The sequence below is a fragment of the Branchiostoma lanceolatum genome, chromosome 11 (assembly GCF_035083965.1).
Source record: "Branchiostoma lanceolatum isolate klBraLanc5 chromosome 11, klBraLanc5.hap2, whole genome shotgun sequence".
NCBI lineage: Eukaryota > Metazoa > Chordata > Leptocardii > Amphioxiformes > Branchiostomatidae > Branchiostoma > Branchiostoma lanceolatum.
Genome location: NC_089732.1, coordinates 3,100,348 through 3,127,517, shown reverse-complemented (window position 1 = coordinate 3,127,517; position 27,170 = coordinate 3,100,348). Strand labels below are relative to the sequence as shown.

Sequence of the window (27,170 nt, the reverse complement as noted above, 5' to 3'; positions counted from 1 at the left end):
CATCACCAAGAGGTCGCCAAATTTCAAAATCGCCAGAGTCAAGAGTATTTTTCGCTTGAAAGTTTACGGAGTTCGATGATCTGCAAACACTGGCCACTCCTTTAAAGTCATGCAGCGATAAAGAGGAAACCGGCCGTATTGCCACCGAAAATGTCATTTAGAGATCGCAGGCAAGCTGTTTTTCTCCTGTGTGACATCAGGCTTTAAAGGAATCCCATGTTGGTAGATGACAAAAGCACCTTGCTTTAAGTTTTACCCACCCTTGTGTTGCAAGGTTCTGCTTCAGTAAGTTGAACTTCCTCAGTCGGAGAATCCAGAAGAGGAGCCCCAACGGCAGGAGTATCACCACCAGCACCAGGTAGAGCAGGGACAGGGCCTGGATGAACTGCAGATGACAAAATACTGTCAATGTATTTAAGCCTCTGGTAATATTTCGTGGCTTTTGCAGTAACCTCTTCACCACGAACTTAAAACCACCGCGAATATGCTCGTCTAGCCTCTACCAGTCTCCGCGGGTCGCTGGGAAAATAGTAGAAATTGGCCAAATAGAGTCAATTGAAGGGTGTCGGCTACGGAGAGAGGGTCCAATAGGCAACCCTAGATAAGAATGTTAACCTCCATGGCCAAAGTCCCCCGGCAAATGTTCTCTCTATTTCTGACGTGGTTAGTCTGGTAGAGACTAATGCTCGTCCTGTCTTCCATCCGGCTACCTACTTGTTTCAATGGCCAAGTAAAAACCACCGCGATCACTCCATTTTCTCCCTCATGCAAAATTACACCTATCACTGTAAACGTAAATGCATCTACAGTTACTGTAATGAATTAACATTGAGGAATAGATAAAGACTATGCAATTCTCGATACAGAAAAAAAAAGTTTTACTTAACTAGAAATACACGTCTGTATCAGCAAATACGGACTGGTTTGCATTCTAGAGTAATTTATTTATAAGGGAAAATTATAAGCAAGTGATAAGACTTGTAGTTGTTTTTATTCAGGAAGTTGTTCTTATATCTTTAGAATCATTAGATCATTTTATAGTACTGGTGTATAAGTTATTGTCAGAGTGACTTTTATGTGGAGATCTAGCAGAATTCCAAGATTGTGCCTTCAGGATTTAGCAACTCTGTAGTATATGGATGCGCCAGCTAGTAATGCATGACGGTACTGCAGCTTTGGAACTATAGACCGAAAAGAACAGGGCAACCGGAAGCTGTCAGAATCCAAAGATCCCATACCTGTAATATAATAGATATTCATGTATATACTAATTCTTGATTTGTTAACTGTAACTTAATTTTAGCTGATTTAACGGTCACTAGTCAACGGCTAAAATTTCATAATATTTGAGACAGTAATGTTTGTTCCCACCGTTCAAATTAAGTGCCGTGACCTACTGCAGTTTCCCCAACCACTATATTTTCCTGCTGCTATATTAAAGCGATTTATATGAGGACCACAACAAAAGAAATCATGACATTTTGAACTAATATTTTACAACAGGGGTAAAAATGAAGATTTACTCACCTGGAAAGGCATCTCTGAACAGGAGTGTTGTTGGTCATACAGGAAGATATTATCAGTGTGGTCCAGTACAACATCCTATAGAGGTAAGAAGGTGAACACAAAAGGAAATCTGAGATAAGGTTGAAGAAAAAAACCTTAAATTTCATCATCTAGGGGGCCCAACATCTAATGATCATCATTAAATTTTTTTCACACCCTACCATCACATAAACTAATCCATACAGCTGTTCCTGAGTTATCTGAAAATATAGCATGGAGGTACACGGTAATCACAGTTACACAACAAACTTGTTTTTAACCTCCTTGGTATGATGAAGTGCTACATGCCATAAAATCCAATCAGAGTTTAGATCGTTAAAAAATGTCAAGGTCTAAGAATGTTTTAACACCTGGATATCTAAAGTGTGCATACCTCAGAGATAACTGATGCTGCATTAGTAGATCTCTTTAAATTCACGATTTTGTGGTATTCGGTGGAATGAAGAGAGTTGATGTTATCCTCCAAGCAGAGGTTTGGCTTTGGCTTGTTTTTGACATCTTTTAGGCGTCTTTGTCAGGCTTTCATATGGCTTGTCGACATAAAGAAAACAGGACAGAATAGAATTTTAAGCCTGACAAAAATGTCTAAAAAATGTCCTTAACAAGCGGGAGCCGAAATCGGAGGGTAAGTTGATGCTATGATTAAGGATTCTAAGGAACAAAATGTACTCACAGTAGAAAGGGTGTACTGACAAGCGAAGGCTCGTATTATCATGGCCGCGGCAGGAGAGAACATCAGAACAAACACTGTCATGGCGCAACGTCGAACCTGGCCCCCACGACGCCAGCGCAGTTTTCTCTCTTCCTCATTCCGTGCTCGACTAATCTTTCTCTTCTGGAAATAATGGAGGAAATCTCAGTGAGTCCTCTGGTGATATGAGATTAAATGAAAATTAAGAGAACAATTCAAAACTACAGGTCCACATACTGTAGTACAATATACTTTGAGTAATTCAAAGATTACTTGGAGGTTGAAAAAAGTAATTTTTTGGTTCCCAGTTTCTTTGTCTTTTTTTTCTTCTGATTTCTATTCTGGATAACTCTCTGAGGATGCCTACCCCAGTACGTCTTTCTTTCCTTTCATTCTAATTTCTTTACATTCTCTGGATAATCCATCAATTTCCTGCAAAATATGAGAGCCAAGAAATTACAATAAACTTGTTAAGTGCCATGGTCTCATACATACATTTGTAATCAAAATGTTTTGCAAGATATAAAGATGGGCAGATGGAAAAAAGTTCTGGCTGACAACAAAACTAGGAAGAGGAGGAAGGAAAAAACTGTACACTGAAGTAGTTTAACAATTTACCATGAACTTGTCCAAGATGTGAGCCAAGAGAGCCACCACAAGAACTGGTACCACAGCTGTTGTCCAGTGCAGGTAGAACTGCCTTATAGGCAACTCAAAGAAGCACTCTGAGTCAGAGTTGTGAAAAAAGTAAGAGAAGTTCAAGTAGACATTCTGTAGTATGAATTCTATGGAACAAAAGAATCATTCTGTGACTGCTAATCATAAGTCAAGTGCAGCATATTATACTGATGGTACAATGTATCTCAAATATGTCTCAACTTTTACAATAAAAAAATATATTGATTGCTTATGCCAACAGTTCCTGATAATATTTAACCATTTATATAATAAGTATGATTTAATTAACAAATTTGTACAAAATATACACCATTCTGATGTTAAGGAATATCAAGCCTTATATGTATAAATCTAGGAATCAAGAACTGGATGAATCATTTGTAAGGTGTGATATTAACTTCAACATTGTCAGAGCCACTGGTGGCATGAGCACTTACAACCATATGCATGCAGTATCCTGAATCAGTCATTTGACTCTGACACTGGCATATACAAACACGTATCTCTTATTCAACTTGGTTTGTGATACGACATGAAACATTGTACACTGTGCTTAGGCACCTGTTTTCCCTCCCTTTCACATTGTGATGAACCAAAACAAAAGAAATAAAGAAATAAAGACGTTCTGAGTCACCTGGGATAAAAGTGTGGGAGTTCAGGTCCACACTTGGGAGAAAGACAAGTGATTGGACGATCAGACTTGGCCAATCAGAGCGCATCTTGAGAGACAGCAGCAAGAACTGGAGGAAATGCCCCAGCTGTTTCACCTGCACAGAACAAACAGGTGCAGAAAAACGGAAGATCAAATTACTAAATTTCAAATTGAGAGCTGGACAATTCTGACTGTCTGTGGAGTGGAAACATGATGGTCTCAACATTTGACAATGAAAAATATTTCAAAATCTTGAGCACTTTAAAGTACCCGCCACATTTATTGAAAAGAGTAGGGGTCCATCCCGGTGTGTGTGGATCAAATAAATCTGGATATGCAGTGTTTTCTCAAAAAGTATGAAATTGAAAATTTGTTCTTCTTATAAATTATAATTGGAAAATGGAACCAGCAAAATGCATGGTACAGCCCATTTCACTAGATAGCTTTGAAGGGCAGTTACATTTAATTATGAATAGTTTAGGTGTGAGAAGCTGTTTGATTATAATAAAACGAGGTTTGTTATGTAGAAGGGCGGTTATACCGGTACCAATCATATAACACTTTCCTACCTTTGTTGCTAAGGAGACAGTAAATCCATGGACGATGGTTGCTATGACTACGGAGATCAGGACTCCGCCCAGGAAGACTGCTCCCCATGGTGCAAAAGGACACGGCAAACACACACTGCCCAGTCGGTAGTGGCCTGAGGAGTCAGGTGCAGGTTGGGTAAAGGGGTGAAGTCTGCCATCTTTGATTGATATCCGAAGGCAAGAACATTACATGTGCTCACCTGTCACAGTCACAAGAATGAGAAAATTGAAATGTCATAGAACACAGTCAAAATTGCGCAAGACGACCACTCAGGTGACTAATTTGGTCTATGCGGACAGGTGGTCACTATAGACAGGATTCTTAATGCTTGTGTCAATAGGAAAATGATCTAAGGGACCAACAAAAAAATGGTCACATTGGCCAGGTGGTTGTTATGTAGAGGTCATCACTTGTACAGGGTTGACTGTATATGAATGGTCAGGTGGTCCTTGATAGAATAATATGTAGAGGTGGTGCCTCGTAGTAAGTTGTATAGGTTTGACTGTATCTCATTGCCCAGGTAGACCTTATGTAGAGGTGGTCTCTAGTAGTAGTACAGGTTTGACTGTACACGTATGTCTGCAGATGACACCTAACAATGAAGCAAACCTGTAGTGCAGATCTCACAGGTGGGTCCGGCGGTCCCTGCGGCACAGCTGTTGTTTGACAGACAGTTGTCAGGAAAGAAGCACCTGGCACAGTGTACACAGTCACCTGCACATGCGGACACAGAAGCACAAGTTGTGAGTCCCAACTTGTGGAACGTCAAGCCAGAACATAACACATTTTAAGACCATTATTACTTGCATGAGAAGCGAATGAATGAATGCCTATTATATAAAAACAGAGGACATAAAATCTGACAAGTTTCACATTGTTTGAATTTGGTTTATGTATTTTGAGCCCTGAAAGAATTTATTGATTGGTATACAATGATCTGAGTGTTCAGTCATTTTGTTCACATTCCTGAGCATTTTGATTTCATAATGAAGGCAATTTTGGGGGGGCAAACTTTACTTTTGCACCCTCACAACAGTTTTGAGGTGCCATATAATCAAATCAGTATGGCCCCAGGCCTGAACAGCAAGGTTTTGCATGGGTCAAAGAATTGAGTCAACTTCAATACCTACTTGAAACCAGGGTTCATGTCCTGTACTATGTTGACTTGTAAATCCTAACTTTACTCTGACACCTTTAAGTAGAACCAGGATGGAACCAGGTCAGACTATGACAGGTGGACACTTCCCAGCTGGCACCTGGTATTAACACTTCTTCATTCAAGGTTCGATGAAGATAAAGGTTTGACAGACCTACCAAATCAATGGACACACTTAAAGCCTCTGGTAGGTAATAGAAAACATGCAAGGCTCCCAAAAGCATGCATTTGTCATTGTTTTTGGGTTATGACTTGTTTTACTCCAGAAAAGTAGTCAGGCTGAATCTGCAGAAAAAACATGAAATCTTCCCAGAAAGTCCCAGACCCTGCCTGAAAGCAAATACAATTCGAGCCCCTTGGCCACTATTCAGACCTGAAGTGGGGATCACATTTCACATTTGAAGGTCACTGCCCAGCAATTGACCTTTCTCACCTCAGCGGCTGTGAAAGGGAACAGATCTCAACAGCATGGCTAATGTTTGAACAGTCTGTGTCTGACCAACAACCAACGCATTCACAGGAATATGGAGAAATGGCTGGCTGCTCAGATGCGTGTAGCCTACACTACCAGGCTCTGTGGGCCACTGGAAAAATAGTACAAATAGTAAGCCAAAGAGAGTCGAATATTGTCCCTCTCTCCGTAGCCGGCTCCCTTAGCATACAATTCACTCTATTTGGGCAATTTCTACTATTTTTCCAGACATCCTTGGAGCCTGGTAGAGGCTACATGTACGATGTGTGTAGTATCTTATAGAGGGTGACTTTTTCCGTGAAGTATATATAAGTAATCTTACAATTATTCACCGTTAATCATAGCCGGCCCACTCTAATTCAACGTTAAGCAGTCATGAAGAGTATCATGGTTGCTTTACTCTTAAGTTGTTACCGTAAGGGTTGCCAGTAGGGGTGGGTACCGGTACATAAAATTCAGGTCCGGTCCAGGTCCAGGAGGTCAGGTCCAGGTCCGGACCTGTACCTGTACCTGATTATAGTAGTGTCGCAGTACATCATATTTTGAATAGTGAGACACACGTAAAAGTCTCCAAACGTCATGTCTGGAACAATATAATTTCTTAGGTTCGCACTTTGTCTCAGAATCATAACTATACTCTCCTCGCCGTCTGCTTCCTCATCCTTTAAGTGTTTCTAGATATGATTCACAGCTAACGTCTTCGAAAACGACTCGTTAAATCTGCTGTTTTGTATTTTCTTAGACCAGTTATGTGGCCGCCCGCTGGTAGCCTGGTACTATGAATTCTTAATCGGTCCATAGGCCGGTCCACTGATTTTTTATGGACCGTTTTTTTTGGACCGGTCCATTAAGAAATACCGGTTTCGTACCGGTACACGGTACCGGTACCCACCCCTAGTTGCCAGCCCTTCTGAATCTACTGTTGTGTTGCTGGCCCTCCTAAATTAGATACTGTTAAGCGTTGTAAGACTCCCCCATGCACAGTCAAAAGCTCATGATAACAATGTCATTTTCCCCACATCATGCTCAAATTTCTACATTACAATCCTCCGAACATTCCTATGCGCTAAACCCTTAGGTTTATTTGTTAAGGTAAGTTAAGTTAAGTTTAAATCCTCCCACACCATAAGGTGTACAGGGCGGTGCCCATCCCCGTTTCACAGCCCTGGGCCACACTGGACACATATTTGTACAGTTGAATAAAGTCTGCAATGAGCATGTGCGGGACAGTTTACCTAATGGGCGTGGGACAAACCAGATTTATTGCCACAATTTATAGGTTAAAAAGTATCCCAGACGTCTTGATAAGACGCATAGGGGTGGCGCCCATCCCCATTTCTGCAGCCCTTGGGCCACACATTTGTGCAAGTCACTGCAGCAGGGTGCTAGTAGGCTGCTAGTCCACTGGTAGTGATTTAAATTTACCTTTAGATTTAATATTGTAGTTCGATTGCTTGTTGTAAACCAAAGACAACTCGAAGTAGCATCTAATTCTGCAGATATAAAATATCATATAATTGTATGTGCCATGTAAAGATATAACAGTTAGATATTCACAACTTAATTCCCGGCACAGTATAGGAGAAAATCGCCATGGATTCAACAAACACTTGAAATTAACCCAAACTCATTTATTATTTTTTTCATTTTTCAGCTTTTTTTTTACCAAAGCTGGTTTCCAACTTTAGATTTTGTGGTTTACCTTTGTATTGATCTACCTGGGGGTTGATATGTCTGGAATTCTACATATTCTTTTATCTCTCCGTGACTCCAATGCTAACTTAATTGTCTGGAACAAACGCATCCCTGACTCAAGCAAGGTATTACCAAAGCACTTCCATAAATGGAAGTTCCCCCCTAAGGTATGACGTAAGCCGATTGTTCACTGAACAAAACAAGTAAGGTGACTTGGTGGGTGCTGATGTCACTGAGGCGACACCCCTTGGGAATGCTGTCCTCTGATTGGTCAAGGTGAAGGTCTGGTGATGTCATCCCTTTCCTGATTGGTGGGGAGGGTTAAAAGGACATTCTTCCTGTGGTGGGTGTGCCTGAGTTTGCAGCAAGGCCACATTTGACTGCCAGCTACCAGACTCAGTCCCTCACTCGAAGGACTCTCTCTCAGTCTCACCTTTTGCGGAAAAGACAACGATTCTCAACCGTTCTGAAAAATGGCCACCCACGGACCCTCCTATGGACTCAGTGCAGACATTGCCAAGAAGGTAAATCCAGGTTTAACTATATTTATCTTTACTTGATCTGCTTTCACTTGATACAGGTATAAGTCAAGTAGGTCATGTCTGTCAAACAGTTGTAACTCAGTGGCAAAAACAGGAGAACTTTTGTAAACCAGCTGAAAAGTCTTTAAGAACTTTAACTTTGATAGTTGAGCTTCATGGCTACCTACTGCCCTTCTATGAATTCAAATCGCAGGTCTGTTATTTAACTGCCACCTCTGTTTTCCGGAGGTGTAACAATGTAAACTGAGCCGACCTCTGGTTGAAACAACACGGCCCTGTCAACACGTCCTACATGTGGCAGCATTTAATGTCACGACATTATTCATTTTCACCCTGTTCTTTTCAAGCTGAACAATTTGGTAAATAGTCTGCTGGTTATTTGAGGGTTCTGTTACAGACACACTCCAAAATCAATTTACCGAAGGGCTGAGAATGGTATAGCTCTATATCCTGTCTGCAAAGACTTAAATACCAAGTGGATCAGATTTGGAACGAAATCTGTCACTTATGCAACAGTGTAGAGGGGTAAAAAAACAAGGAAAGATTTCAAAAAGACCTGTCGAAAAATTTGATAAATGTATGGCTAATAGTTTTATCCAGCCCAGTGAGCCTTGTAAGTGGGCATGGAGAGAGTGTACAGTACCCCACTGTGCCACTTATGTAATTATAGAGATCCTATCATAACACAGACAGTCTGACAGCCTCACAATTCACATTCCTGGGGCACTGATTCAATGTAGGAGATATGGCTATGGTGGTCGGGCAATGTTGAAAGGCAAGGGTATAAGGAATGCTGACTATAAAACTTGGAGTATACAGTATAAGCAACTTTTGCTGTTCACAGTTTTCGAGGCGAACATTTTTTTGTGGCATCGCGACCTAAAAACCACTGCGAACAATGCATTTTCTCCTCACTAGGCATTTACAGTAATCGACATGTCGTATATAGTTTTTGAGGCATGCAGTAAATTGTCCAGTTATTTAGTCTTTTTGGGAAGGAAGGTGCAGAATTTGTCATTATTCTACATCCACTTAGAGCTATGTTGCTGCGTTCTACTGAGTACTAAAAATCTCCCTAAATCTTTAACCCAAATCTCCCTGCCGGCTAACCCATAGTTTGGTGGCAAACAGCTATCTTAGCAGACTGATGGTTAAAGTAATATTACAAGTTGGCAATGCGGGTTAACTCCTCCTACTAGTCCTAGGGTGTCAAATGCACCTACTGAAACAACAACTTCAGAGAAGATAACCTATATGTAGCACCAACACCAGGATAATATAACCTGCTGTACTGGTGTCCTATCTTTTCCCTGATTTAAAACATGTGCTTTCTGTTGGACCCTGCCAAAATGGTTTATTGTAACGACCTGTTTAGGAGCTGTGGAGACCCCTCTTTGCCATACCAACTATAAAAAGGTAATTATTTGGTTGATTTAACAACAGGCTTGAGGTGGTGACGAAATATGCTGGCAATGTTTCAATTTCTAAAGCCAATAATGCCCAAATATGTGCAAATACTATCAAATTGTTTTCTTTGTCCTGACTAGAAAAACATGCTCGAAATCTTGAGTCAGATTTCTATTTGTGTGATATAGAGGAAGTACATGGCAGACGTGAAACCAAGGCTACTGCAATTTGATTGGATCTAAAAAAGAATTCTTAACTGAAAAAACATGTTATGAAATTGAAAACTAAGCCCTAGGACCAGGTTTATGCCTCGGTTTGCTCAGTTTTATGGTGTGAATTCAGTCATATTGAAGTTTTCCTCCCTGCCCCCTGCTTTTATGATGTCCACTTGCTATACTTTCACCTTAGAATGTCCCATAATATCCTTGGAATATCCGACAACCAAGGATATAGATTAGTGTGGCCCAAGGCCTTTTGATAAGATTGAGAGGAAATCTCTCTAAGGAATTCTTGGCACTAAATCAAACTTCCAAGGTGGGGAAAAGACCTCTGTGTCCACAGTCGGACATATTCCAGATGTTGAGAATTCCTCCATGTTTTCATGTACCTTGACTGTCTGGCTGAATATCCTTTCCCTTCTTCTTAGTCCTGTATTGTAGGTCAGGTCTCTAGAGGAAATACCTGAAGCAACAAGTCTTCTAGCTAGGCCATTTTGATTAGTTTACTGTTGGTTCTCAAGATTTCGCATGAAAGTAATGACACTTGTGGGCAACTTTCTACAAGCTTGAGGATTCTCCTCCCTGCTCTAAAAATTAGGAAGATACAAAAGGAAATCAGGCATCCAAAATTCCAAAACAGCAGCAACAAATTCAACATACCAGACAGGTAACATGTTTCAAACAGTAAACTGGCAATCATTAAACTTTAAATTCAAAACACTCGGAAGCTTCTAACATTTCTGTATCAGCTTTTCAGATATTTGACAATGACACATTGTTTTTTAACTCCATTGATCACAGTCACTTCCACATTCCTGTGTTAAAAGGAAAGTTTTGACAGCCAAGTTGAATGACTATTATGCTTGGCCTCGCTGTTACCACAGTGCGTTCTGCTTCCCTACGCTCCTACCAGATGGTGTTTTTTTAGGTCCTTGTGAAATATTTTGGCAGGGTTGCTAGAAAATTACTTTGTAATGCTGAATATATACATGGCCTTGATGCTGGATGTTTCAGAGGTTGCTAAGCTAACTTTCCTCCAAAAAAGTACATTTAAAGTTAACGATAAAACTTGGTGTGATCAATTCTCCTAACCTGCACAAGAGAGGGTCGCCATTAAGGACTTGTACTTGACCCCTGAAGGTGGTTTCCATGGCGATTGTTGAAGACAGCCAGACCATTCGCTAAGCTCCCTTCATGTATGTGTGCTACAAATCTAGGCTTTTAAAACTGCCATTAAAGTTTCTTCCCGAAGCCATTTTCAGCAAGAAATTTGACATTTTTGCATGTGTTTGAAATAATACCTTTGTAGGATACTTACAGGTTGAAAGAAGCAGGCCCGTCTCCAGCTTTATACTCATTGTTTGGGAGCCGTTTTCATTTTCAAATCTTTCATTTTATTTAATCTTACGAAAGTACAGTTTCATCAGTTTTATGTCCTGAAGTTAAGATTTCTTAGACGGATGGGGTTAAATTCAACAAGCTCGCAAATTTCCATCCCAGGATGCAGGGACAAGTTCTAGAGACCGCACTCAGGCCTACACTAAAATAACATCAGACTAAATGTTAGTGAGGACCACATTTTCCTGAGAATTTATGCCTGTGCCAGTTGACCCCCATATTTGCGTGGTACTTGTGAAGGATGTCCTCTGGGATCTGGTGTTTACCAAGACTGTTATCGCTTGTGCATGAGCAGGTCATCAAACAGTGCGGCATGTTTTCCTATTGGTCGACAAACAACTACGGTATTAAACAACAGTCTGCGGACTGAAATTTTCTCACAGTGATACACATGACAGGTTCAAGAAAGGTCTAGGTTCTTGAAAATCAAAAAACTGTATATTCTAAATGTTAATGTTCTCATTAGGGCTCTGTAAAAGATGTGCTAACCACAACTGGTATCAGACCTTGCCATTTCGATAGTGAACTTCCCACTTGAAAACAGAAGGCCTTCCGTTTTTTCTGAGTCAACCAAGAATTTCCTGTTTTCTGAGCTAGCGTTGTTTCGGCCAGCCAGCCTGTATGTGCCTGTCTGTTGGAAGTAGACAGAGGACAACAGACATTCTGTTGACTGAGGTTCTGTGCACGCAGCATCTGGTTGCCATACCGGTGTCTGGTGACAAGGTGGCTTTTAAACTGTGCCATTGTTCTATAGTTCTCTTCTTGTAGAAGTCACTTACTTTTACAGGCATAATTTTCCAGATCCAAAGGAGCTTTAAACAACAGTTAGAGTTAGACATGATTATGAATGGTTTAGGTATGACAAGCTGTTTGGTGTAATTTGGTGTAACACAATAACATGAAAGTTCATCTGAGGTGATAGATTACATAATTAATGATTAACAATGAGAGGGTTCAAGCAAAAGCAACAACAAACTCTTCAATCTCATTTCTTACTAATCTTAGCCATTTTCTTAAGAGTTAACCAATTCTATTTTTGCCAACACTCTATACCTGAAGAATGTGAACCTGATCTAGTTGTTATTGAGGCTGTGATAGGTCACTGAGCATGACAGGTGTGTGCAGGTCATGGTATGGTGGAAAATAAAAGCTGCACTGAAACAGTGGGTGGGGAGGGGGAAAGCATGTCTGGAGCTAAATTTTACCTATAATTTTCAGAGGGATGTCCCTGTAGCTCAATTGGTAGTGGGCTCACAGTTGAGCTCCTGGTCCCAATTAGTTGCTTACTGGGAGAACCCAGTTCGAATCTGGGAAGGATATCCTGGAAGGAGCTGCACCCTCTTTCAGAAGGGGCATAAAATGGGGTCCCGTGTCCGAGGAGGTGCCTCGATCAAGTTTCAACAGCCTCATTACTCAGATGGGTACCTACTGGCTGTAATAATACAACAAAGTGATTTCGAGAGATGAGAGAGAAGAGGGTCTGAATGGCAATGTATATCTAAGAGGGCTGACAATGGTTAACGATAATGACTTGGGGAATGAGTTCATTGGATCATTTCATTGTATCCATGGGGTGTATGGCAAAACTAAACTATGTATTCTGAACCAACTGGATGCTCTGTTATGACTTTGGGGCAATCCGGCATTACAGCAGCAGAATTTTGCAATATTTCACTTTAAGCTGTAACAATTTTGTAACAATATTGTAACAATTAAAGACTAAGACCCCGTTCACACTCATTTTTTTCAATCGCGATTGAAGTATAATCGCGATTGTTCGATCCGATCGCGATTGAACGCAAAGAAACTTTTGCGTTCACACTGCTTTTCGCCAAGTGGATTAAAGTACGCCGTGATCCGATCGCGATTGAAGCACGATTGAAGCATGCTATCGGCGATCATCTGGTAAATGTTGTTGTTGTCCTTGTTGTCCTTGTTTTGTGTCTATTTTTCCGCTAGACATTGTCACTTGGTGCGGTAAATGTCCCTCTTTCGGTGACATTTCCCCAGCTTGGCCTGCACCTCCTCTCTCCCCCAGATTGCGATGAGGACCCTGGTCTCCTCATCGCGCCATCTGCCACCAGCTGAAGTTGCTGACGGAGTTTTATTCTTCTTCTTGGGCATTGTTGACGATGAAAAGTTGTTGTTGTTGTTGTTGTTGTTGTAAAAGAGCGATCTGACGTGCGGATTGGGTTTGTTTTCCCGCGCGATGCGAACTTTGACCCCACGTACCCGCATGTATGACCTCCCACCCCCGGAACCAGCCGAAATCCCCGCCGATCGCGATGGAATGAATCGTAGCTGTGTTCACACTCAAAATTTGATAGGATTGGATTGGATCCGATCGCGATTAATCCAATCAAACTACCTCCGGAGGTAGTTACAATCCAATCGCGATTGGATCGTTTTGGATCGTTCCAATCGCGATTGGGAGCGTTCACACTGAAAAAATCAATCGCGATCGGATCGATTCAATCGCGATTATACTTCAATCGCGATTGAAAAAAATGAGTGTGAACGGGGTCTAAATTGGGACTTTGGTTCAAAGTGGGTGTGGTCTACACTATGGTACGACACAAACAGAATGATTGCTATCATTAAATCTGGGTGTGGTTCAATTAACAAGGCTGCTGGGCAATCCTGTTCAAGTACCTTTCCTAACAACTGTTATTGTCAGCGTTTATTACATCTACTACTCTTCTATTAGTTCTAGATCTCTAAGAGATGTAAACAAAAAAGTCTGTTTTGACGAGAAAATGTCAGCCTGGCGAGACAAGTCATACAAACAAAATCACAACTTTGCTTGTACTAGTTGTAGTACAAGTTGTACCAAATGTGTAGTGTTATGACAAGTTGACAACAGTTATAGTTCAGGCAGGGCTATCTCCAGCATTAACTTTTTTCTGTCCCACTCATTGTTTGGGTGCCCACGTGTTCATGGTCAAATCTGTCATTTTAAGTGTACGAAAATGCGTTTTCATCCATACCATGAAGTTCTGATTTTTGGGACGGATTATTTTCCCATTCCAACATGCAAAAATCCATCTCCTGATGGAGGGATATCCTGGAGACAGCCCGGTGCATAAGTAGACACTGACTGACCGCTGGTGGTGTTGTACATGCAATGGTAGCCAGCCTGGCCCTGCTGACTGCAGGCATGCGTTGTGGTCAGTCCCAGCAACACCAGTCCCAGGGCCAGCATTATCAGTCCGTTGCTATATCAACTGTTGACAGCTGCTCTAGGACCTGCTGACAGTGAGGGAGGTGACATTCAGGGTAAACACACATTGCTGGGGAGATTATGATAAGAACTCAGCACTTGAGAACGTGCATATGGCAATATGTGGTGTTAGGGGGTCAAAACTATTCTCCAAGCAGAGGTTTCCGTCGAGTAGGGTAGGAGTGTCCGGGATTTTTTTACGTTAAGGGAGACAGACGTAAAAAATCCCGGACACTCCTACCCTACTCAACCGAAGCCTCTGCTGGGAGAATAGGTCAGGACGATAATTCAGCCCTTTAGCAACTTGGCTCAACACCCTGGTTAACTCCGCCAGGGTTAGGGTTAGGGCAGTCTGTATAACGTTAACTCCACTGTCCGGGACTTTTATGGCCAGATGTTGGGCAGGGCCACTATAGCGCGATTCAATTAGGCTAGGGTGTTGGGCTGAGATGACTAGGGTGTTGGGTCGAGTTGGTAAAGGGCCGAAGTTGCCAATATCCACAGAAATCGGATTTAGAAATCAATCAGTTATACCAGTAACCAAATTTGTAGCTTTCTGACGGGTTCAGTTTAACTTTCAGTTGCGTCTATTTTTGATTTATTAATCCATTTTCATCTATTTTCTACTTGAAAAAAATTCCAAAATATCTTGGGACAGGGATGTTTTTCTTACTGAATTAGTCAAATCTGAAAAGCTGTTTATAACTTGTAAAATATATAAATATATCATATAACTTTGTAACAGTGGGGACTTTATAAAACCGGCTATCTTTCCTTTTTTGGCTAGATGTCATTCATATAATATGATTTTGTCCAAGGTACCAATTCTTGGACAGGCCTGAAAAAATAACAAGCCATATTAGGATAAAAGAAAATTGCAGAAGTTTAAAACTGCATGTCTTCTCACACAACGATAGGTGGCGCTTTTTTCAGTAGCTCTCCATGTGCTCTCTGCCTTATGTTTATACGGAAATGTAAACATTACAGCAAATATCCAAGTCTACACCCCATCATTGAGGTATACGAGCAAAAAGATGTCCAATACATCAACCATGTTCTTATAAACACTATCAGCTACTGTAAGCATGCGAAGTTGGCCTATATTGCAAACATTTCAGCCTCAAATTTGTAAACGAATTCATGAACTTTCTCACACTATTTTGTTATAAATGATGACCGCCAAAACAGTCTAATTTTCCAACAAAGAAAGGCACGATAAGATCAGAAGTGATTCATGCTTCAGAACTTCCCCCCAAACATCCATGAGTCAGTCCAAATACCGGATATTCTACCTTTTGGGACACAGCATCGTGGATGACAAAAGTCAAAACTCCCACCTCAGATTCGAAACAAATTCCTTACTGGTGATGACGTCACATCTTCGGTATTTCCACGCCCCTCTACTTCCTGCTTTACTCTGATTGGTTAACTAATTCCCGCGAAATTTAGATATCTCGTCTCTGATTGGATAATGACGATGACTAGTTTAGCAAACTCCACTCTGATTGGTTGGAAGCTCGGCACGCGGTGTCAATCGGCCAAAGGGGTGTCTCAGGTGAAGCGACTAGTACCGGGAAACTAGCAACAGCGGTGATCATTTTCTCCAGGAATTTTAGGACATTCCTTAGGATTTTAAAAAAGAACTTTCCTCCAACATGTCTAACAGAGGACCTCTTTACGGGCTGAGTGCGGAAATCGCGAGAAAGGTAGGGTAGATTGTAGCGTGATAATGGATTGTGTAAGGGATTCACCATGAATGAAATGAACACTCGTGTGTCCGATCGATTGCACGAACAGTAGCGGGACAAGGGAATTCCTGGGCCGCGTGTGTCCTCAGCTAGTACCGGTGCCTTTAACGGGCTTTCTCTAGGTCAAGCTCACTAACCCGGACAGAGTTGTTCTACCAAAGCTACTGTGGCGTGAGCCGAGCCTTTGTGCACAGCCTTTTCCCGTAGCGGCCTTTGTTTTGAACTCGCCTTTGTATTTTGAAAACGTCAGAAAATGGCGGAGCAAAGTTGTAATTTGATCCGTATGTTGGGCACATGTTCTCAGCTGATTTCAACACGATTTTAGACACACGTCGCCCTTTGAAACTTTGAATTGTTTAGCCTCATAACTTTTGGCACGCAAGAATTTGGATTTTGTTTTGAAATTATACAGGATTTATTTTGATTCCAAGGTAAAATAAAATCTGCCATTTAAAATCCCAAACGAGTTTGAAATATAGCATAGGGCCTGATCAAGGATGTTTTTATATAAAACCTCCTTGGCCTGATATATAATTTAGATAAATGATGTTATAAAGGATATTACTGCCATTTTCAACGCGTTTAAATCAAGATGTACGTCCCAGTGTGAAAGAGTTTGACTCGGGGTAACCTAATAACAAGTTTCACATGTAAACAAAGTGGAAATGTCACGGTCAGAGTGACCTCATGGCCTTGGCCTTGGCCTAGACACCAGATGTGATTGTTGTACAGTATAACCCCAAAACGGTACAGAGGTTAGTTTTAAAACACTTTGAATGGAACTTTTACAACAATAATCTAAAAAGTTTTGAAAAAATGTATTGTAAAAAGCTACAAGAATTTCCATCGTATAACAGGCAAACCAGGACAGTGCAACTTGCAAGGAACATGCTTTTTTTTTTTTTTCGGAAAAGAATTTAAGAAAAGATCATTCCTCTGAAATCTATAAATTAACTTGTGCGCCTTTCGACAATATAATAACATACACATACACTACAGCAAGATTTAATTTCTGTAATTCACTTTGCAACCCCCTCTGTTATTTTGTTGTAATTTTAGAAATTAGGGGTTAAAAAGGTGAGAAGGTGTTAAAACTACACCTATGTACCAACTAATTAATAATGCATAGGTGTCTCTTGACATTTTTTTGGGCAAAATCAAGATCATTAGTTCAACCAAGGAGGTTTTTATCAGACCCTTGGTTCAACAAAGAACTACATGAGGGGTTTAGAAAAACCAACAAAAAAATGTAGCTTGTGTTGCTGGAATTGTTGCTTAGTAAAACTTAACTACAATGGCATTAGTGGGCTCTGTTACATGTATGTGTGAGGCTTGAACTTCATGAGTTAGCGTTAGGTGACAAATTTCTGCATTTTAAAGAACCCAACACACTTATCAAGAAGAGTAGGAGTGACCCTGTGTGCTTGGGCAAATATATGAGCATAACAAAGTCGCATTGAACTAGCTAATGAAAAAGCATTATTCTATGACCAAGGTCGACCAGAAAGGTACTTTAAAACTTGTAATGCTACTCACAATTGTTCGGAGATGGCATGATTGATTGTCACACTCACAGCAGAAGCGATGACAGTGGATGTTGGGGGAAGCTGAATCTAGTTGCTTGAGACCAAGTCATTCCTGAGAAACCTGCATTTCGCCATGCCACAAACCTGCGTTAGATCAGACACTCCTAGTCCTGGTGTAAACAGATGTATATACAAAGTCCATCACAGTAAACACAGTAGATGCTGTTCATACTTCTTGAGTAACCTCCCTTTGTACATAGATGAGCATCATATGGATTGGGGTACATGTACGTCGTAGGAGCATGGTAGCATGTTTTTCCATGGTAAAAAGAGTATAATAAAGACAATAATTATGATATAGTTGTACAGTGGTAAGTGTGCAAAAATGTGGAAAATAATTGAAAGAAATTTTGCTCAATTAGTAACTGTACATATCGATTATACCAGCACTTAAAGAGTTACATATCAGTAATTGTCACTGTTGACATACCAATTGTCTGATTTTTGACAGAAGTATTCAGACAATGCAGGAAATCGGGTTCTTTGATGGTATGTTTATGTTAAGATTGGAGGGGATATATATGTTAGTTGTTGGGTGTGGTGTTATGATGGGGAGGGGGGCAGCTATATACCGTATAGATGGTGCATGTATTACAGGTATAGGATATGGTATATAGTATTGGGAGGGGGACTATAGATGGTACATGTATAGGATATGGTATAGTGTTGGGGGGGGGGGGCTATTGTTGGTACATGTATTACAGGTGCGGATATGGCATAGCATTGGGAGGGGGGCTATAGATGTTACATATAGTACAGGTGTGTTTGGTATGGAATATGGTGGGGAGGGGGGCTATAGACAGTGCATGATATAGTACACGTGTGTATGGTATGGAATAAATTCAATATTGTGGGGAGGGGGGCTGTAGACGACACCTGAACACAGTTGGATCAATCAGTCCATTTCTGTGACCATATATGGTCACGAATGCAAAATTCCCCCCCAACCCGGAATGGTGTCCTGGGGTTTCAATGTCACTGTTGCCGGTCCAGTTTGTTTAGATGAAAGGAGACCTCTGGAATTCGAAGGGAAAGTTTGCCACGGATTCTGACTGAGGAATGTAACCTAACAACACAGCATGCACTCATGGGTCTGGGAACATGTGTTAAGTTTTACTGGGAGCACAGCTACAAAAATTCAAGTGTCCCTTCTTTTAGCTGTGCCTCCACTCTTACCACCTTTTTTCAGGTGATTGATTTTTTTATTGAACTTCTTGTCAGTTTTCTATACATTCATATAGACACCTGTTCAGCTGAAGATACTTTGATAATTGATAGTTACATTAGTCAAAGAAACAAAGTCCCGAAGTCATCATACATTCTCTTTTTGTGCGTAAAATCAATCCTGTTTTAAAAGATGCTATTAGCCTTCATTCAAGGGCTCCATAACCATAAGAAGTATCATCTGTATGTAAGTGTATGAGTATCAATGGCTGTTATGTAACGCTATATATGATATTATGTTACAATACTAGATGCATGACTAAATAAAAGTTTAAAAGTGTCTTTACTCTCTAGATAGTCATCTGAAAGGTTGAAGTCATTAGTAGATGCCTTTTGTGCAGAATTGAGTTAATTATGTGGTATTATTGAAGTATCTCCAGTTCAGTGGTACAGGTATGTTTGGCATGTGACCTTGGTATGTCTGATATGTGACCTTGGAATGTTCCAGAAAGCCACCTGGCCTTAGTGATGTTTGAGGGATTTTAATCTCACCAAGGAGGTTATAGGGACCTCCTTGATCTCACATAGCCTTCTTTTATTCTTTTTCATAACCTGGGCTTTATCTCTAATTTTTTTGAGAGGATATTTTAATGTCAGGACAAAGTAACCAATATTGGTCAAAGGTCGTGAAGAGAACAGTACTCTATTACGCTGTGGCTGTCAATTCTTACTGCATCATTACTATTAATTTAAATTCCTACTTTTGCTAGTTTCAGATTTTTCTAGAGACAAGTTTCAGAATAGTCAAGTCCCTGTGCATACCTTTGTGGTACTGTAACTAAAAAGTGGTGACTGGTTAGTATATACTGCAAATATTGAAATGTTTGCAGTGGTTTAATCTTTTTCCATGGCGAACTCTCCTCTGTGAAATCACAAGTTTCTGCTGTATTGCTACTGTACAACAGACGAATTGTTTCAACCACTAAAACCCCCTTGAACCCCTTGCTGTGAAGTTAAGTCCCCACAAAATAACAAATTTACAGTAAGCCAGTGTTAATGTTTGAATTTGTTGAGGGTGTGGACCTGTCACTGATGGTTATCACTGAGCAGGCACAGGCTACTGCACTGTATCTGTGGCATCCGGAGGTCAGGAGAATTCAGAATCATACGTCCTCCTGGTGCAAGCTTAGCCATATGGATCAAATTCTGTGGATCCATGGGCCATAGTTCGATCCCAGGTTCGGCCCCAGCTAGGACATGTCTACAGGATTTTTTCACAGCGTAGGGGGTGAGCGCGAGTACTGTAGGGGGGTCTGGGGGCATCTATGATGTTATATAAGGGATTGCATTCCTCAGTTTGGATGGTGACGTAAAGCCTGCGGCCCCGTGTATGAGGGACCTTTAGACATAAGCCGCAAACGTCAAACCTCTGTGCAATTTCAAAGAACCCAACACACTTGAAAATTGAAAAGATTAGGGTGTCATGATCCAAGAGTAGGGTTTGGTGACCCAGTGTGCAATGAAAAACAAGAGTTCCACGACCTCATATCTCCATGAACAATCCTATTCATGCAAATGACTTGCACATTTTCATGAACAATCCTATTCATGCAAATGACTTACACATTTGCATAATATATGCTTGGTAATAAACACCTTTATCTAACTTACACATGTTGCAATATTGACAGTCCTATAATTTCCAATTAGATGAATTATGGTGTTTTGCATTAATTATGCAAATTAGGAATTTATTTGCATAATTGGTATCTGTTGATGCTCCGCTTTCCATAAACTACATATGTTACATGTATTTGAGTCTGATAATGGAATACACTGCAAATATAGATTTTCCTCATTAGCTATGCAAATTAAGTCCTAATTAACATAATCTGCACTTCATTACGTACATCTCTGTCTAAACTACCTGTATACTAAATATCATGGAAGTCCATCGTTCCTTTGCTGAGTTATTCTCCTTAGAAGATTTTCAAGATAACGCCCCTGCAGTTCCAGAGCAAGCTGCTAGGGGGCCCAAACCCACACCATGTCTTTATTACACCACAAGCTATCTGCCACCAAAAAATCAAGACCATAGCATGTCCAGGTCAAGAGATACAAAAATGGAATTTCTGCTGCAGTACCAAGGTCACATACCAGGGGGCCCAAAATCAACCTTGAATTTCGGCTTCACAACACCTGCCCACATACCAAATATCATCGTAATCCATCAAGAGGTTCTTGAGTTATGCTGACTGGAGTGGTGCGGAAACACAAACACACAGACACACCCAAAACTATATCTCCATTTTTCATGGAGATAAATATGTGCCATATTTAAAGCTGGAGACTGTGAGCCCTTGTACAGTAGCACCAAGGTAGATTTGCTGGATGGTTGCTTCACCATGTTACTGTTAGTAACTATAGCTAGTGCAGGTCTCGGGGAATTCTTCTTGTTCACCACCGTGGTGTAGCGCTCCTCCTCAGTGCATGACCACGGAACAGGAATGGTAACTCTACCGGGAAACGCCTGCACAGCCTTTTGTTACACAGTATCTGCTTCATGTAGAGCCTTTTTACTGTGCCTTACGCTGTGCATTAGTGTGTCTATACGGTACATTCTGTATACCAGGGAACGCCTGTACAGCTTTTGTTACACAGTATCTGCTTCATGTACCACCTTTTTACTGTGCCTTACACTATGCAGTAGTGTGTTTATACCACACTTTAATCCTAAGTTTGGGGAACGCCTTCATGACATCCATTGGTATGGAATGCTACTGTTACACTGTATACTGTAAATTCAATTACTTTTGCAGTGGTTTGAAAGAATCTTTTCTTATCTATTTATTTATTTATTGGTTTGGCTGTTCACGATACACAGCCAGGGCTGCCCTACTATATTGTAAATGCAGAAATTTTTTTATGTTCGTGGTTTTCGCGGTGAACTCTTCAGCGCGAACTTAAAACCAATGCGAAACTTTTTGCCCTTCATCATCATCATCATATTTGTTCCCCCTCAGATAACCCCGCGAGGGGAAAAGTAGGGGGGGAGGAGGTCCCAGGCCTTCAATGACTCTAGCGCTACTATTGTTTCAAAAGCGAACTTAAATCCACCGCGAACACCCCATTTTCTCCCCAGCTACCGCGAAATAAAAACCATGCGAACTTAAATGCGTTTACAGTATACATGACTATGTACTATATACAAAGGCCTGGTGCCCTGCTGATAAAGACAAGAACAACAAATGTAGTAGTAGTAGTATCCAGTATTATATTATACTGCTGCGGGGTTCCCTGACGCAGGGGTGGGCAGCAGTCGGCCAGTCTTCACACAGCGCCTCCAAGCGGCTCTGTCCAGCGGGTCCACATTGGTGAGGCCGCACTCTGTAATGTCCTTCTCAATCACACTCAATCCAGGAATAAGATATGGACAGAATAACAATCAATAACAATAATGTTTTCTTTTCTTGTCCTCCAGCAAGCTGCCAAGTACGACCATGAACTTGAGCGGCAGGTGCGGCTGTGGATGGGGGAGGTTCTGGGGGAACCCTTCCCAGACTCAGGGTTCCAGGAGGCCATGAAGGACGGCACCCTTCTCTGCAAGTGAGTTCCCCTTTTAAGAGGGCCTGCATGGGGGGGTCCCAACAACGCTCTACGCTAAATTCGGAGGGCCGGCTACGTAATACGCTAAATTCAGAAAGCCTCCCTACGCTCTACGCTAAATTCAGAAAAGCCTCCCTACGCTCTACGCTAAATTATGGAGTGGTCGGCAACGTTCTACGTAAAATTAAAACAGCCGATTACGCTCTATGTAAAAGGGGCATGCAAGCCCTCTTTTAACCTTCTCCCTGCTGCCTAACTCTGTAACCAATAGAGAATGGGGTGCCAAAGGGCTACTTCGGTGTGCGATAGGTTAAAGCTAAAGATCACAAAAGATTCTTAGGGATACCTGACCACAAGAAAAGAAAACTGAAGTGGCATGGCCATGTGTCACGTTCATCCGGACCAGCTAAAACTATCATGCAAGGAACGTCCAGGGAGGAAGAAAGAGGGGTAGGCAACAGAAAAGATGGGAGGATGATATCCAAGAATGGACAGGCAGAAAAGCAGCAAACTGAGAAGGGTGGAGCCAACTGGTTGTCAGATCTTCTTCTGTGATGCCCCAATGGTCAAATAGTTAGACTAAGGATAGAATGAATGAATGAATGATTTATTGCACAACAATTGCATCAGATCATGAGATGAGATGAAGTTATCATGTGAGATGAGATGAAGTTATCATGTTATGTCTGCGTCCACTGTTGATTGATTGTAATCTACCTCAAAACAACATATCAGACACCAAAATTGAATTAGTTGATGATCTGATCAGATTTCCGAGCAGAAATTTGCATTGATTTGCAAACAAATGAGGAAAGACAACAAACAGTCATTTGATAAAAAAGCTGATTTTGCATATCAAATGAAAGCTCATCTGTGTTGGTAGAATACATTATTGTGCAATTTGAGCTTTGACCCAACACAAAGAGAGAACTCACCATGAATTTTTGGTCGATTTCGACGACCTCCATCAGATGTCTGATTCACGTTCAGTGCAGTGAAATTTGATTTTGCATTTGTTTGACCTGAAATCTCATCTCTCAGGCTCAGTGTAAAATTGAATAAGAGGAAGGGAAGAGAGCGAATTCTATGTATTTATGGAAGAATCCATTGCAGAGTGAAGGCTGTATGCTGGATATTTAGCTAAAATCTGAATTCAATAACTTGACTAAGGGGGTGCTGGGCTGAAACAAGAGGGCGCAGCGCCCCTCTTTCCTGATTTAGATGAACCCCTGACTTATGAATTTGTGTTGTTGTTTTCCCAGCCTGGCCAACAAGTTGGAGCCAGGTTCCGTCAAGAAGATCAAGACCAGCAAAGTCCCCTTCATGCAGGTAAAACAAGTTTTGAAATTGTTGTTGATTTTTTCTTAATGTTCGGTTTTTCCAGTGAACTACTCTAAGATTACTTCAAATATGAAATCCTGCAGGCTCTAGATCTGTTTGATGACAATCATGGCAATTTTGTTTTCTTTTGGTTTCTTTTGATTGCATGTAAAACGACGATTTTATTAGATTTTTCTACATAATTGCTAACATTTATCTATTTAGTAGGTAAATCCTGACTTCAATTGCATTATGCGAATCAACTAACAGTACTATAAATCGTAAAATACATATTGTCATGGTTTTATGTCACAGTTTTTGTAATCAAACTGTGAACGTGTGCTTTGTCTTGCATTGCATAATGGTGACCAGTCGTTTCAACTGTGAACTCATTACACCGCAGGCAGCTTCTTCCCTGCCTCCTGCGAAATATATAGCCCCTGCAAAATGCAAACTTAAAAATAATTCAATAGTATCCTACGCACATCATGCAGGGATGCTAAAGAAAGGAACAGTGGCACTCCTCCATCCTGTTCTAATTATAATCCCAGCTCCATCCTGTTGATTTTCAAACTTAGGGTATTTTTTCCAATATTTCCCCAGCAACAAAAGCCTGTAATTTTGCTCAAAACTGGAAATTTCAAATGGCAGCTGAAGTTGTAGGAAATGACTTCATTTCTGTCCCAAAAAAGGCAAAATGCAACAGCCGCTCTCCTTTTGAGGGTTGTGAGCCGCAACCCCCCGCAACACGTATCCTGTGCCTGGCACCCTCCTGCTCTATACTTCTGGGGAGATCCCTGACATGTCATGTTTTGTTACAAGTGAGCTGTGTTGTGTTCTAGATGGAGAACATCAGCCAGTTCCTGCAGGCGGCCGAGCGCTACGGGCTGAAGAGGACGGACCTGTTCCAGACCGTGGACCTGTACGAGGGAAAGGGCATGAACGCCGTGCTCGACTGTCTTATCGCATTGGCCAGCCAGGTAGGGATAGTGTGGTCAACCTGAATACTATACTATACATACTGTACACGGAATTTAGTACAGTCAAAGCGCCCAAGAAGACCTCTTAGGGGACTGATAAATTCTGGTCTATGTGGACAGGTGGTCACAAAATTATCTAAGGGACCAGCAAAAAGTTGGTCCTTATGTACAGGTGGTCAGTTGTACACGTTTAACGGTATTGACAAATATTGTGCAACCTAACTTTGTGTTTGTATTCATTTGTGTACAAGTTGATAATGTTTGATCATGATAAGCATAAGGCTGAGGAAATGTATGCTACAATAGAGCATTCAGTAGAACAGCAGAATATATTTTGCATGTAATGCTTGCCTACCTTCAACTGTCATTGTATGTAAGACATATCCAAATTTGACAAGTACACATAGATGCAATTTCCATTGTCTATCTACAAAGAATGTAATTCCTTTGGGTTTTACTAACAGTGACTTTTTTCTATCCCTGTAGGCGAAAACTAAGGGGGTGGTGACTCAGACCAACCCCGGCGTGAAGGTCGCCACGAAGAACGAGAGAAACTTTAGCGAGGAGGTCCTCAACCAGTCCAAGATGGAGATCAGTTTACAGTACGGTTCCAACAAGGGCGCGACGCAATCCGGGATGACCGCCCCCGGCACCTACAGGCATCTCTGACACCCCTGTGGAACTAGTATTAGTCCCACTTGTTAGAACACCTGTGAGAGACCAGTTGTCCTTTTAAACATCCGTGAGAGACCAGTTGTTGTTTAGAACACCTGTGAGAGACCAGTTTTATGTAGAACATCGATGAGAGACCAATTGTCAGCTCCTTGTATGGTACATGACAGATAGTTTTAGGATGAATTTTTTCCAATGCCAAGAGTTGTATTGTGAGCAGCCATTCCATTTTAGACTTATTAGCAGAGAGAAAGGATGAATTCCAGTGAGAAAAAAGTTTGAGTTGTTTGATACGAGATGTGACAATAGATAAATTGTTAAAAAATGTTGTATGGTATGTAGCTCTTGATGTATCTCTCTACAATTGTAGTGGTCTTGTTCTCAGCAAAAATATACAATATCCAGCTTTTAATGTCAATAAGTGGTCAGGTTTTTTATGTTGCTTTTCAACATATTAGTTAATTTTTGTTATCTTCCTAACAACATTCTTGCACATACTCCAAACATTCCGGATGAATTGTGATTATCGACCTCCCTTGTTTAGTCTACTTGATATTACTTTTATTACCTGCAAGATGATGCTATACTTCACAATTTAATTGTTTATCCCATCCAGATAACTTTATATGGACTTTTCCATTGTTGCAGGTGTTTTAATAAAGGTTGATGGAAGAATGCAATCATATCATAATTTCAAATCCAAAGTTATTGTAACATATTGAAAATCATCAGTATGAAGAGGGGAGAAAAAGATCTGAAGAACACCAATGAAGACAGTAATTTGTAATGTACAATTAGAATGATTATTGTAGGCCACACCTTTGCCATTCCTTGATTCTATTGATTAAATGCCGGCATTCAAAACAAGATGCGTAACTAATTAGATGGTGCCATCTGATTGGCCTGTTTTTTACCATATCATGGTAATAAAGAGATTATGCTATGTGGTTTGCCAATTCCAGACCATATCATGCTGTGTGATTGGATGGTTCATAACCATATCATGTTGCCATGTGATTGGCTGCTTCCTAACCATATCTTGAGGACATGGTACCACCTGATTGGCTAGTTCATACCATATCATGGTGCCATGTGATTGGCTGGTTCATACCATATCATGGTGCCTTGTGATTGGCTGGTTCATACCATATCATGGTGCCATGTGATTGGCTGGCTCCAAACCATGTCATAGTGTTGAGGAGATGGTGCCATTTGATTGGCTGGTTCCTAACCATATCTTAACCCTTGTCCTGCTGGAGTTCCAGAGCTAAATTATACCCCCACTGCCGAAGTGCGCAGAAAAATTTGAAAGAAAGAGTACTCGTTTGATATTGCTCAATTTTAGTTACCACGCTGTAAACAACCGCGCGGGTGCAACTAGCGCATTGTAGAAATATTCCCAACCCAGCAATTGTCTGGGCTAGCATACAGAACAAGAATGTACAACCCGGCAATTGCCGGGCGTAGCAGGACTAGGGTTAAGAACGTGGTACCATGTAATTGGCTGATTCATTACCATACCATTCTGATGAGGATATACTATACTCTCCAAGTAGAGGAGGGGTTCCGGATGGTTTCTAGCCATTTTTGTTGGGCTTTCAACTGTGTCATAAGAGATAAAAAATGACAAAGTAGAAAGCCCGACAAAAACGCCAAAAACATGCCAAAAACCAGCCGGAACCCCTCCTCTGCTTGGGGAGTAGATATATGGTACTACCACCACAGACTGTATAAGCCAATTGTAACTGGAACATTTCTTAATAATCATGGAATGTCTTTGTTGTGGCCCTGTTGTTTGTTGTAGCATA

The 27,170-nt window shown here is 41.0% G+C and overlaps 2 protein-coding genes across 2 annotated transcripts; one reads left to right on the top strand and one right to left on the bottom strand.

Annotated features, from left to right (window-relative positions):
• Window positions 1-492: 492 nt before the first annotated feature.
• On the bottom strand, window positions 493-15,687 carry LOC136445105 (uncharacterized). Its single transcript, XM_066442965.1, has 9 exons — window positions 15,579-15,687; window positions 14,169-14,312; window positions 4,788-4,892; window positions 4,157-4,290; window positions 3,570-3,702; window positions 2,876-2,982; window positions 2,240-2,401; window positions 1,528-1,602; window positions 493-519 (listed from the first exon to the last, which is right to left on the bottom strand). The coding sequence occupies exons 2-9, from the start codon at window positions 14,266-14,268 to the stop codon at window positions 493-495; spliced, it is 843 nt and encodes a 280-aa protein (XP_066299062.1). The 5' UTR covers window positions 14,269-14,312; window positions 15,579-15,687.
• A 131-nt stretch (window positions 15,688-15,818) lies between these two features.
• LOC136445038 (calponin-3-like) lies at window positions 15,819-26,323 on the top strand. Its single transcript, XM_066442886.1, has 5 exons — window positions 15,819-15,992; window positions 22,266-22,390; window positions 23,653-23,719; window positions 24,553-24,690; window positions 25,177-26,323. The coding sequence occupies exons 1-5, from the start codon at window positions 15,942-15,944 to the stop codon at window positions 25,357-25,359; spliced, it is 564 nt and encodes a 187-aa protein (XP_066298983.1). The 5' UTR covers window positions 15,819-15,941; the 3' UTR covers window positions 25,360-26,323.
• Window positions 26,324-27,170: the final 847 nt, after the last annotated feature.

What these genes read in the sequence shown, in the direction of transcription:
- LOC136445105 (XM_066442965.1), bottom strand. Translation starts at nt 14,268, where the DNA reads ATGCTGGCCCTGGGACTGGTGTTGCTGGGACTGACCACAACGCATGCC. An exon ending in CATGTACAACACCACCAGCG is followed by an intron (nt 4,893 to 14,168) that starts GTCAGTCAGTGT and finishes CCGCATGTGCAG; the next exon opens with GTGACTGTGTACACTGTGCC. An exon ending in CTCCCACACTTTTATCCCAG is followed by an intron (nt 2,983 to 3,569) that starts GTGACTCAGAAC and finishes ACTCTGACTCAG; the next exon opens with AGTGCTTCTTTGAGTTGCCT.
- LOC136445038 (XM_066442886.1), top strand. Translation starts at nt 15,942, where the DNA reads ATGTCTAACAGAGGACCTCTTTACGGGCTGAGTGCGGAAATCGCGAGA. An exon ending in GTGCGGAAATCGCGAGAAAG is followed by an intron (nt 15,993 to 22,265) that starts GTAGGGTAGATT and finishes CTTGTCCTCCAG; the next exon opens with CAAGCTGCCAAGTACGACCA. An exon ending in TTATCGCATTGGCCAGCCAG is followed by an intron (nt 24,691 to 25,176) that starts GTAGGGATAGTG and finishes CTATCCCTGTAG; the next exon opens with GCGAAAACTAAGGGGGTGGT.